Source organism: Corvus brachyrhynchos, unplaced genomic scaffold, assembly GCF_000691975.1.
Source record: "Corvus brachyrhynchos isolate BGI_N302 unplaced genomic scaffold, ASM69197v1 scaffold114, whole genome shotgun sequence".
Classification (NCBI taxonomy): Eukaryota; Metazoa; Chordata; class Aves; order Passeriformes; family Corvidae; genus Corvus; species Corvus brachyrhynchos.
The window spans coordinates 4,176,038-4,188,811 of NW_008238337.1; the positions used below are offsets into that span (position 1 = coordinate 4,176,038).

The 12,774-nt window shown below is 44.6% G+C and overlaps 1 protein-coding gene across 1 annotated transcript in view; it reads right to left on the bottom strand.

Annotated features, from left to right (window-relative positions):
* Positions 1-209: 209 nt before the first annotated feature.
* The window catches only part of SART3 (squamous cell carcinoma antigen recognized by T-cells 3), a gene marked incomplete at its 5' end in the record, with an annotated part of 14,301 nt that continues 1,736 nt past the window's right edge, over positions 210-12,774 (bottom strand). The window contains 16 exons of the mRNA XM_017734868.1: positions 210-1,271; positions 2,150-2,337; positions 3,443-3,595; positions 4,281-4,723; positions 5,662-5,827; positions 6,198-6,274; positions 6,804-6,916; positions 7,135-7,244; positions 7,707-7,765; positions 7,981-8,058; positions 8,457-8,564; positions 8,900-9,038; positions 9,845-10,000; positions 10,429-10,553; positions 11,309-11,414; positions 12,405-12,589. Of these exons, the coding sequence (XP_017590357.1) occupies positions 1,091-1,271; positions 2,150-2,337; positions 3,443-3,595; positions 4,281-4,723; positions 5,662-5,827; positions 6,198-6,274; positions 6,804-6,916; positions 7,135-7,244; positions 7,707-7,765; positions 7,981-8,058; positions 8,457-8,564; positions 8,900-9,038; positions 9,845-10,000; positions 10,429-10,553; positions 11,309-11,414; positions 12,405-12,589 (2,387 nt within the window). The remainder of the gene's footprint in view (positions 1,272-2,149; positions 2,338-3,442; positions 3,596-4,280; positions 4,724-5,661; positions 5,828-6,197; positions 6,275-6,803; positions 6,917-7,134; positions 7,245-7,706; positions 7,766-7,980; positions 8,059-8,456; positions 8,565-8,899; positions 9,039-9,844; positions 10,001-10,428; positions 10,554-11,308; positions 11,415-12,404; positions 12,590-12,774) is intronic.

The window sequence follows — 12,774 nt, forward strand, 5'->3', positions numbered from 1 at the left end:
GAATGTTTCTATCCAAGATCACACCACTGTTTGAGAGTCTGAGGTGATGACTGAAGTGATTTCAGGATATTCAGAGCAGATGGAATGTGCTGCTTCAAGGCCTGAGGGACACTGAGCACACCTGAGAGGTGAGGTACATCACTATCACCCACCAGCTGCCAGAGGAGAGGTGCAGTTCCAACACCCACATTTAAACAAAAGCAACAGTATTTATAGAAAACCTTTGAGAACTTGAGTTTAATAAACCGAGAAACGTCAGCTTGCACTTCACAGTTGTACAAAAACCGTACAGAAACCACCTGCAAAAAGACATGAGCTAGCTAGGAAAAACAACCAAAAACAACCAAAAACCTGGTCCTCAGCAACAGCACATCCAGTTTCATGGGAAACAAAAATTACCACCTAAGGATCAGCTCCTGCCACTTAAAAATAATCATCTCAATGTCCTTTACAAATACACCATATAAAAAACAGCTCAACTGGAACAGAACAGGAACTGGATACATATATATGTATATCTGTGTATCTACATATACACACATATGTATAGAAACTCGCCCAATACTAAAAGAGGCCATTGTGGTGAAGTTGGAGCATCTGCTGTAGGATTCTGCATGGAAGGAGATGACAGTCCCTGCGTGCGTGGGTTTGGGTGGAGAACGGGGCTGTTGGCAGAGAGAATGTCTGCAATCCCAATCTGAGCTGACCAGTGGAGCTTGCTGAGGTCCTCCCATTGCATCTCATTCGTTAATGAAAGAGAAAATAGTTGGAAAGTACTCCAAAAAACTCCATGTGGCATCTAAGCTGTGCAGGAAATGTTTCCCCCCTCGTTACCCTCAATATGAGGAATCGCATAACGCCATTTCACCAGAACAAAAGTGTAACTCTTTGCTCTTAGAGGAAAAAAAAAAAAACAAAACCAAAACCACCTGGATTTGTGCCATCCTCCACTGATCCCGAGGAATGCAGCAGTCCAGTATTTACACGGGATTGGGACGGGTGTTCTCTCCTTGCAAAGCTTAAGGACACAACATGGCTTCCAGAAAGGCATTTCACATTGGACCAGACCCGCTGAGTGCAGACTCCTCGCTCACTTTTTCAGGAGCATCTTGGCAAAATCAGCATTGGACATTTTTTTAGGCTCTGCAGGAGGGTCAGAGGACGTTGCTGGTGAGTTCTGGACCATCCCATTCTCAGCCTTGGCCACAAGGTTGCTCTGACGCTGCAGCGCCCGGGGCATCATGGAGAGCTGTGTCCTTCCCTTCCCTCGCCTGGAAGGGAAAAAATTCCCATTGAAACCCACTCTTTTAGCTTGGGAAACAACAAGGATTTGTCTGCTATGAGGAGTCCTCATTTCAATATTATTCCTGTCATTTGTTTCGGGATAAAGCTTTCCATGGGGCTGTTTGTCTGGCAGACAACAAATGGCCCCCAGTCCCCAGGATTGAAGCTCTGTTTATCCACAGGGGCTCATCCAATACAGGAACACTCTGAAAGTTGAAGGAGCAGCCTTAATGCTCACTAGGAACAATGGCTGCTTCTCCAGAGGGAGAGGATGTGGAGGTTATTAGGGATCAGGTGCCACCATCAGATCCAAGGGGACGGCCATTGCCTGATACTCCCCCTTCACTACCGAGCTGTTTCTGTTGATGAAGAGTTAAAAACCTGCTTTTCCTCATCAATCCAACAACCCATTTTTTTTATGGTTCAGCACCTTTTAAATGTTTTTTCAGATTCACAGAATCCTACAGTGGTTTGGGTTGGAAGGGGCCTTGAAGATGATCCAGTTCCACCCCTGCCATGGGCAGGGAGACCTTCCACTAGCCCAGGGTGCTCCAAGCCCCATCCAACCCAGCCTTGGACGCTTCCAGGGATCCAGGGGCAGCCACAGCTTCTCTGGGCCACCTGTGCCAGGGCCTCCCCACCCTCCCAGAGAAGGATTCCTTCCCAATATCCCATCTAACCCTGCCCTCTGGCAGTGCGAAGCCATTCCCCCTTGCCCATATAAAAAGTCCCTCTCCTTCCTTTTTCTAAGCCCCCAGATTCCAGATAAGATTCCTGAAGTTTAGGATATAAAGAAACACAGCATTTCCTTCCCAGGCAGTGCCAGGTATCCCTCCCTCCTTCCCTCAATCCCTCCCTCACTCACGCTCCATAAATCTGCCGTGGTGCCAGGGGCAGGGAGGCCCTGCCAGGCTCGGGCCTGTCCGGAAGCTTCCGGAGCGGGGGGTTGCTGATCATCACCTTGATGACGTGGTCCTTCACTGTCAGCCCATCCATCTTCAGCACAGCCTGTGAGGCCTGGGCTTCGTTCTCATATTCCACATAAGCCAGGCCCTAAAAATAAGGGGTAGAAAGGTCCTCCGTTAGGTTTTAGTGCTCCTGTAACAGCTGATAAGGAATTCATAAGGAAGGAAACGAAAATGGCTCAGTCCCAGTTTCTTTAGCTAAAAAAAAAATATTTCTATTCACCACCTTTATTTCTTATCTCTCACTTCTGATGCCCTAATGGGTGGGAAAAAAAAAGAACCACCCCAAAACCTTATTTCTTTACTTATATTAAAGTAAATATAATGAAGCACCATGGCAGGCTCCCACAGAGAAGGGCATCACCTCTCCCTGCTGTTCCTCTTTTAAATGACATTCAAAGCCTTAAGCTGCATTTTTGGATTATCCAGTTTCACAGGAGAGGCATCAGGTTTTACATCACTTTCCCAAAATACATTTATTTGTGGTTTACACACAATCCCAACTCAAACTAAGCTCAGAGTAAGACTTGGGGTTCCCAAGAGCACTCGTTGCAAGGTGTGCACACAGCAGGAACTGCACCTGAGGTGGCACAAAGGACAAGAAAATTCAATTTAAATCCATGTCCACCATTCCCAGGATGTCTCCTGTGGACAGGACCCACCACACAGACACAGCCCAGGTGTCAGGTAGAGTTTTGGCAGAGCAGCAACTGGTTTAGAATCCCTTATGTAACAAGGAGTCATTTATTCCAGGATGGAAATAACGAGCCCTGTCAGAGAGGGGGGCTCATTTCTCACTGGCAAACCCCTTCCTGCAGCAGATGTTCAGAACAAAAGCCTCAGGAAACTGAGGAAAGGAGGATGGGAATTGCTTGCACCAGGCAAACCCCATCTAGCCAGTTATTTAAAACCCAATCCTTCACAGACGTGCCTGTTTTTACTATACTCAAAGTGCTGTCAACACTTCCCCCTCCATCCCATTTTCCTTGTGCAATTTAAGAAGTATTTTGGAAAAATTCCTCTTGGTTGTCTGCACAAAGGCACACTGGGCTTTATAAATCCAAGCTTTTCCACAAGTTTTAATGCAAAACCACACTGGCAACTTGATAAACCCAACTTTTTGTCTCCAGACTTCACGAGCAGCTTCTTTTTGAAGGACTTCTTAAAACCAGGAGTGTGTTATGGATGCCTACCTTGGGTTTTCCAGCTCTGTTGGTGACCAGCCGAATGTCCTTCACATTCCCATGGGCTTTACACACCTCCTCCAGCTCTTCCTTAGTGCAGGAAAATGGCAAACCAGATATAAAGAGTTTATGTTTCTCCAGGGTAGTGCTGTACCTGAACACCTGGAGCAACAAAAAAGATGTTGGTTCAAAAAACAGCCAGGAACTCCAAGGATTTTCATCTCATACCCCAAAAGTACTTCCTGTTTGTGGGATCCAAAAGTGCCTCAAAGCCCTGAGTAGTGTTTTGGAAGATATTTGCATATCAACGCAAAGATACATCAAGGACTTGCAAGTAAATGCTGCTAAACATCCCTACCCTTCACAACTGATAATCACAGAATATCCTGAGTGGGAAGGGATCCAGGAGGATCAGAGCTCAATTCCTGTAATAATGTATTTATAATCATGTCTTCTTGCTCAGCTGTCACCATGAGAACACTGAATTTCTCTGTGCAGGAACTCCAGAAAGCAGAAATCCACTGATTACACAACTGAGCTCTGGTACACAGCATCCCCAGCCAGGGGGTTGGGTAACAAAATGCTGGAGAGACTGAACCAACAAAGCTCTTCACAGGTCGAACCTGGGTAGGTCCCACCATTAAACTGCTCAGATCAGCAGATTTCTGCAAATCTTGAGTAAATGATGTCAATCCTGGTGTCTCCAAAAGTAAAAGAAGATCCAAGAAGTCCCAAAAACCAGTTTAAAGCAGCACAACACGATTGGATTTGAGCACCCTGGACACAAGGTACTCCACCAACTCCCCTCCCCAGACCCACTGTCCAACAGGAACCAACCAAACTTTACCTTAAAGTCAGGATTCTTGTTCTTGTCAACACATGGAGACACAAACATGGGCCTGCCCTCCACAGCCGTGCGATCCAAGGCCAGGGCCTGCCGAGCAGCCTCCTCCTCCCTGAACTGCACGTAGCAGTAGCCCCGGAAGGTGCCCTTGTTGTTGAACACTGCTCGGATCTCCACGACCTCCCCACAGCTCCCAAAGAGCTCCCTCAGCTTGGCTTCAGGCTCTGCCATGGTGTAGGAGAGGTTGCTGACAAACACAGTGACTTTATCCTTGCTGCTGTCGTGGAACACTTTGGGGATGTCCTTGCGGCTGGTGGATGCCTTTTCCTTTGGGATTGCTGGGCCATCTGGCTTTTCACTTCTCCCAAAGAGCCCGGTCTCCACTTCCATGTCCTCTTCAGGGAGCACTCCATCACCCTCTCCCCTGTGCCTCTTGCTGGGCAGCTCTGATTGATGGGATTGAAAGGCTTTGTTAGAAAAAAATGACCCCATTTCCTTCCCTATTGGAACTCCTCTGCCCTCCATTCCCGCTGCAGAGCTTGGAAATCGCACATGGAACCACAAATACAATGACAGGTCTTAAAGACACCAAATGAAAACCTCCCTCCAAGCTTTTAAAGAACAAATAACAACAGATTATTCCACCAAGACAGCTTTAGATGAAAGCAACTGGAATATTTGTTCCTTTTTTCAGCCAGTCACAACTGACAGTTGCTGATTCATGTTCTTTTTCTTTGTCTAATGGTTGTTCTTAAAAAAAAAAAAATAAATCTAAAAGCTCACAAAACTCCCAGGGGCAACAACCTATTAAAGTCTTCTGTTCCCACCTTCCAAGAGGCTGCCACAATCCTGAATAACCCAATTTAGACACATGGCTCGGCATGATAGGATGAGTCAGAAAAATGACTTGAAAGGAAAATTAAGGAGGAAAAAAAAAAAACCCCACAATATCCCTCCAAAGTAAGAAACCCCAAGAAAACTCTAGAAGGTCTTATAAACCTGTTTTTCTGTCGCTATAAAACCATTTAGCCTTGTTTGCATTTCACTCCCACACTGCAAACTTCCCAGGAGAAAGCAGCCCTGCAAAGACACCAGTGCTGGCAATTCCTCAGCCCCCTCTACCACAAGGAAAAAAAAAAAACCCACAATATCCCTCCAAAGTAAGAAACCCCAAGAAAACTCTAGAAGGTCTTATAAACCTGTTTTTCTGTCGCTATAAAACCATTTAGCCTTGTTTGCATTTCACTCCCACACTGCAAACTTCCCAGGAGAAAGCAGCCCTGCAAAGACACCAGTGCTGGCAATTCCTCAGCCCCCTCTACCACAAGACAAGCAATAAACCCGTTGCCAGAGGTCTGAAATTTTCATTTAATTTTATTTTTACCTTCTTCTTGTCCCCATTCACCCTCGTCATCCTCATCTGCTTTGCGCTTGTCCCCAATCCTGGTTTTTTTGGCCTTTTTGGAAGCTTTCTTCTCTGCCCGAGCCTGCTTCCTCTGCTCAGCTCTCTCCTCCTCCTGCTTTGCCAGAGCAGCTTCTTTCTCAGCAGCCTAAAACACAGAAGATTGATTTCTTTTTTTCCCCCACTGGCTGCAGATTGCAGAGCATTTTCCAGAGCATTGAACCCAGAGGGTTTTCTCCTAACCCCAGCACATCATTTAAAGCACTTCCCAATTCTTTGCTCTCACAGCTTTCCTGGAGGGCACATCACTCTTGTGGCCATCCAAGGGGCAAAAGGAGAAAGATAAAAAGCAGCAAGAGGTTGTTAATCATAGTTTTTAAGTAAAAATCAATAGTTCTAGGGCTTGAAGGCATTTCAGGCTTATCTGGGGGAAGGCACATTAAATATGTGACATTTGGAGAAGCATGGACTTAATTTAGGTGTATAAAATGCTCTGGAAGCTCACAGAAAGTTCTGACCTTTGCTCTTTGTTCATTCACTCGAGCCAATCTGTTCTCTGTTTTTTGAACAGCTGCATCCCAGTCTTCCAGTGTTCCTAAAGGATAAATTTAAAATAATAATAATAATAATAATAATAATAATAAAGCCTTTTATTTAGCTTTCTCATAATTCCAAGATACAATTCTGGAAAAATAAGAGTCACTGAGTTCATGGCACTTGCTGTTCATATTAAACATCATACATGAAAATTCTAATTATAACAACTGGTCTGCAAGGTAAAAAAAAAAAAAAACAACCAAGAGCCAAGCAGAGCAGAAACCTCTCATTTATAATGCAAGACTCCAAAAGGCATGGAAAAATCCAGTCATTTCAGAAAAGCAAGGAAGAAGAGAGCTGTCTGTGGATTTGCCAGCAGTGAGAAGAAAGGGAGGCTTCAGTGGAGCACAAAACATGGGATCAAAAGCCTGTGTGTCACCTCTGCCTAACCAGGCTGGCTAAGAGGTGCAGCAATTAATTACCTTCTGCCAGTCATTTAGTTCCCTTCTGTCAGCCAATTAATTACCTCCTGCCTGTCACTCGGTGCCCTTTTGTCACTTAATCACCCCCTGCCAGTGCCCAGGTACCTTCTATCCTCTCGAGGGTGAGCAGCACCTCGCAGACGTGCTCGGGGTAGTCGCTGGTGCACTGCACTGCTCGGTGCAGGGCCTTCCTGCAATGCTGGGTGTCCCCATGGGCCCTGCAGGAAGGGACAGGGCACTCAGGGACCAAACCACACGGAATTCCAGCCATGCAAACATTCTCCCTCCTTCCCCAGCTGCTGCAACACTTCTGGAACCCACAGCAGAGCCGCTCCAAGAACCTCCAAGATGTTTTGTAAACCCAAACAGAACACACTCGTTCTAAACTGTTTTCTCCCACAGGTGAGGACTAAAGATGAATTAGCCAAGCTCTTACCTTTCCAGGTTGTAATACTCCAGCCACATGTTGGCATATTTGGCATTTCCTTTAGTCATGATGTTGTCCCAGAGCTCCCTGGCTTTCTGCATGTTGTTACACAAGCGGGCCTGGAACAGAGCATCCAAAATATCCTTCAGGATTACTTGTTCAACATCATTAACCCCAAACCAAAAAAAAAAAAACCCCAGATGCTGCAGACAGACCCAGCAAGATACATCTGAGCCTTAGAGTGATCAAAATAAACACTTGACACAATCCTGCTACTGAATAATCCTTCCCTGCCCACATCTCCCATTAGTCTCAGTTCTGGCTCCCACATACATTTATTTGATTTTGGTCATTATAAAAGAAACTAGAGAGTTGTTTCTGAATTTTTCCTTTTGTGGTTGATGAATGTACCTGATCACTTCTCAGACTGAGCACTTGCTTTGTGTTAAGGAAGGGGAGCAGGGGAAGAAGGGAAAGGGGTTGGGAAATTACTACATTCCATGGCAGGAATGTTAAGACATTTTATTTTACATCCATTTTATCAGGTACAGCAATTTAAATACAGGAGAGAGAAACATCACCTCAACTCTTGCCCAGTTCTGCATGATGGTGCAGGATGGATCTCCACTTTCACTGAACCCTAGGAAGAAAAACAAGGGCTGTTTGTTGCACTTGGCTCTTGGAAATGAAGTGTTTATTAACCAGGTCCCACACGGAGATGAAATTTTTATCTGCAGCTTTCTGAAATGTTCAAGATTCTTGAAGACAAACATTGTGTGGAGAACTGGTTTTATGAAAATGATTTTGAAGAGGAGAAAACAAGGATTTCACAATGATTTGGATGATTTCACTTACTTTCTTCTACTTCTTGTTTCAAGTACTCCACAGCTCGTGCAAATGCAGAGCGCAGCTCCTCCAGCTCCTTACTGGAGTCTGCAGAAAAAAAAGAAAGAACAGCCTTAAAATGATAATTTTGTTTTCATTTCCCACCCAATAAAACCTTCTCCTTAACAGGCACAATGATTTTATTGGGTAGCAGGGGGGAATTACATTTATTACTTCTTATTGTTGTTATCACTGCTTAAATTTATGACTTTATTACGAGTAAAACTCACTACATGAGTAATTTAAAAAATCAGATATCAAAAATATAAGGCAGGACATTTTTGCAATAGCAAACCAAGCAAATTCCTATTTTTATAGACATTAACTGGCCAGAAAGTAGTTTTTGTGAAAGATGAAAATGCTGTTAATTTTTTTTTTTTTTAAGTAATATCCAAGAAGTACAAAGAAAACAGTTTAGATATTTATTCTGTATTTATCATACAGACCTTGTGTAAAATCCACCCTTCTCCTCAGGTAATCCAGGTAGGCCTGCCAGATCTCTACATAGTCTGTTGCCTGAATAAAACCTGCATTCAGAGCTTTTTCAAATATTTCTGGAAGAAAAAGGGAGAAAAAATACTGTCAGAATTAGCAAGTTGCAGTGATAGCACAAAGAAATACCTGCACAAACACCACTGGTTTCTAGGAAGAGAGGAAAAAGCACTATACAGTAAATTGGTTTAGGAAGTGAATTGAAAGGCAGCTGGATTCAGGAATGTTCACTCCAAGTTGTTCATGGCTTGCTCAGGGTGAAGCTGCTCAACCAAAGCAGCTTTGCCCTTGCAGCACCTACAGCAGGGTGAGAACAGATCCTGCCAGTCCCATTTGTCACAGGCTGTTTGGAGTGCAGAGAGCAGCCCTGAGCTGTATTTCCTGGTTCTTTCCTTACCAGAAATGATGCTGTGCTCCACCCTGTGCCTCTCCATGGCCAGCAGGTACCTAATCCACAGCCCAACAGTCCAGGGGCAGTTCCTGACAGCGCGGTCGTGAGCGGATAAAACCAATTCCTTCACCTTCAGCTGCCTGTCCTGAAAGAGTCACAAAGGGAAAGTGAAGTTCCTGTCAGCCAGAGAGACCACTCCAGCCAAACTCCAACTTATAAAGAGCCAACACCTTAAAGCCTTTCACCTAAAAAGCACTTTCATTTTATGTTTGACAAGCTCAGATGGGTATTTTAAATTCTACATTCCTAAAAACCCAGTGAACACCTTCCAGTGAGGAAGAACATGCTCAGGAGAGAAATACCAGGCCAGTGAGGTGTTTTCTGCCAAAGCAATAAATATAATAAAGGCACTGAGTGAATTCCCAACTGTTCCTAGAATGTCAAGGATACAAAGAGGGAGCACACCCAGCCTGTTTGTGCAGGTGTTGTTCCACCTGCAACCTGCTGTGTCCAGCTGGGAAGAGAAAAGAGATGACGGAGCAACTGAGCCTGGATAAGCTCCTGCAGGGAGTCACCCTGATCCTTTAATCCAGCCACCTTCTGTCCTGCCTCTGGAGTTCAGCATCAGCTTCAAACTGCACTAACAAACCCCCCTGGAAAGAGGGGCTGAACATCTGGGTTCACTGCAGTGCCCACACCCTGTGATTCTGCAGAGAAAACACAGCTGGAGCAGAGAAAAGTGAGAAATGCTCACTTGAGCAATAAAGACACCCCTGAAAACAGCAGGAAACCAAAGGTGAGGTGAAAATCAGTTTCTGGAGGATTTACAGACTAAAGGACAGGACTGAGGTAGAACTTACTGGCTGTTTATCAGCAACTGAGATTAAAAAAAAACCCAAAAGTAAAGGCAGGAAAATAAATCTGCGAACATTCACGGGTTTATTTCCTTACCAAATACTGGTTGTAGCGTGCCCAGAGATCTGGGACAAGGCAGTTCTCAGCCAAAGCTCTCTCATAGATCAACTGAATCCGAGCTGGGTCACCTGCTTTCATTTCAAAATCAATGTAAGCTTGGTATTCTGCCAGCTTTGGGGTTTCAGCACCCAGCTGGAAAACAACCAGGGAGACACAACATCAAACTCTTCAACAAAGCAACACTCTGCAACACTTCAGCTGCTCCTCAGAGCAGGTCTTGTGCAAAATTTCACACAAGAAATTTGTCCCTGTATCAGCAGCTGTTGATTTTCATACACCTCTGAATGGGTCTGAAATCAGTCAAATCCTGGTTTTATTCCCCTTAGCCCCATACTGGAAAACACACCCAGAGTCCTCATGTGCACCTCAGGGTGGCTTGGCACACTCAAAGCACTCCACAATTTCCAGTATTCCCAGGATATAATTGTCAAAATTCCCACTGCTGACAAAGTCCCCCAGCTGGGAACTAGAAAAAAAATAAATTTGGAAAAAAAAAAAAAAAAATCACTCCAAAGCAACTCCCTCTTAGCTTTAAAGGAAGGTGAAAATGCCAGCATTACCAGTGCCTCCTCGTAGGGTTTACACTTCTCCAGCTGCTGTAGAGCTTTTTTGTAGTTTTTTATTGTTGTTTCTGGAATGGGCTCTTCTGACCACTCCTCATATTCAGCATAAGAAGCCTCCATGTCTATTAAAACATGAAATCCCATCAATAATACGCTCATGAAACTAAAAACTCATATTTTAACCTATGTTTAGTTCTGAGACAAATTCCTCTTTTTATTTATGCAATATTTATAATTTATTTTATAATAAATATTTAAATGTGCAGAATGTTTATAATTTATTTATAATAAATATTTAAATTTTTATCCCCCTTTGGCCTTAAATGTCACACTGCTGCATTCTTAAAGGGTTCAGACACTTCATCCCACACGGTGTCCTGTAACAAACTCAGGGCAAGTTATATTAAAGCTGTTGATTTGGAATTAGAAAACCAAAGTGGCAAAATATTTCCCCCAAAGCTTTAGAGAAAAGAGAACCCAAATTCTTTCCAGATGGAAATGAAGTCAAAAGAACTGTGCTTAACTTTCTCCCATGAGCAAGAAAAGGGACTCAAGGAGCTTAAAGCAGGAACTAGGGAAGGCAGAATTCCAACAGATACTCCCTACCAAAGTTTTCATGCAGCAATCACAGCTGAATTCCTCATTTTTAACTCACATTTTGTGCCCCTCACTTGCACTAAACTCCCTCAAACTCTGAACCAGGTGACCCAAGTTCCAACAACTCAGAACGCTCCTGATCCAGAGGGATCTGTGCCTCATCCAAGAGGGCACAAGACCTCCAGCTGCACTCGGTGTGGCTGTGCCAGGAGAATCCTGATGCCTGGAGCACTGTAACCCAGCTGCTCCATGCCCTCTCTCCCAGCATTCCAGCCCTTACCCAGCAGTGGGATCCCCAGCTGGCGCCGGAAGAGCATGTGGATCTTCTCGAGCTGGCTGCACAGCACCTGCTGCTGCTCCGGGGATGGAATGCTGCCAGGGGCTGGCTGCAAGCAAAAAACCAGGGAAATTCAATCCATTCCCTCCAGCCCCAGCTGATGGACACGAGAGGGAATTGTTTATGAGCTGAGATCCAAGTGAATACATGATCCTTGAAGGGCACACAGGGCCAACTTGCATTTCAGTCACTGCCAGGAAAGCTAAAACTTGGGAATTGCTCCCCCTTGGAAGCTGGATGAATGGGAAGAGCATTCCTGACCGAAAGCTGACACAAGCACAGGGAATTGATCACCTGAGAACAAGGAAGCAGCAGGTGATTGTGCCATTTCACAAGTCCACTGTGCTGCCAAAGAGGGTTTCAGTAAATCCCTGGGGTGTGGGGAGAGGATCTAAAACTTCCAGCCTTAATTGTGTTTGGGAATGAAAGGACATTCTCCTGTTACTCCTTTGTTAGGGATTCCATAGAACAGGGTTGAAAAAGACCTTTAAAGATCAAACAGTTCCCACTGCCACCATGAGCAGGGCCATCTTTTAACTTCCATCTCTTACGTAGCAAATTATCAAAAATGAAGAAATATTCCCATTCTGGCCATCTGGGAAAGGTCATTTTTGCAGACATCAAACTGTACATTCCAGGGATAAACCACCCTCATCCAAAAGTCCCAAACTGTGGAATAGTGAATGAGTTAAAAGCTGAACAGTCTAGAAATGTAAACTTGATTGACTCTGTGCAGAAACAGCCACAGAACATTGTTTAATAATGGAACATTTCAATTTAAAGCTGCTCTTGGCATTTCAACCAGCAGCAGAGCCAAACTTTGCTCCTGGATTGGAGCTGATTTTAGGATTTTATTTAAACACAAACCCATTACTTTACCAGCCAAACACACACAGAATGGTTTTCCTAGAGCAGAGGGCTGGAAAGAAACAACTGTGAGACATGCCAGGCCCTTTTCCACAAGAGACAGCTCCAGGTGACTCCAGGAGCTGCACCACAGCTTTTTTTGGGGGATGGGAGCCCAGGGGAATGGGCTCACCTGTGCTGTTTCCAGGATGGCATTCTCAAATTCCCTGTATGCTTCCCACAGGGCCGTGCCCTTGGTCACGTGCAGCCCCACGGCCGTCAGGGCCCGCTCGAAGATGGACCGGACCTTCTCGATGCCTCCTTCCTGACCAATGCCTCCAATGGAATACTGGGCATACTCCAGCCAAATTTCAGGACCTAAGCAAGGTCAGGAGAAACAGGTGATTTGATCTTTTCAAAAATAATAATAACAACGACAACAAAAAAAAAAAATGCAGCTCTGCTTCCCAAATGCCTCATTTGCTGCATATAAATTAAAAAAAACCACACGGCAATGTTCCTTTTTATCCAATGAAGTTAAAATATTTGGGAATCGTGTTTAT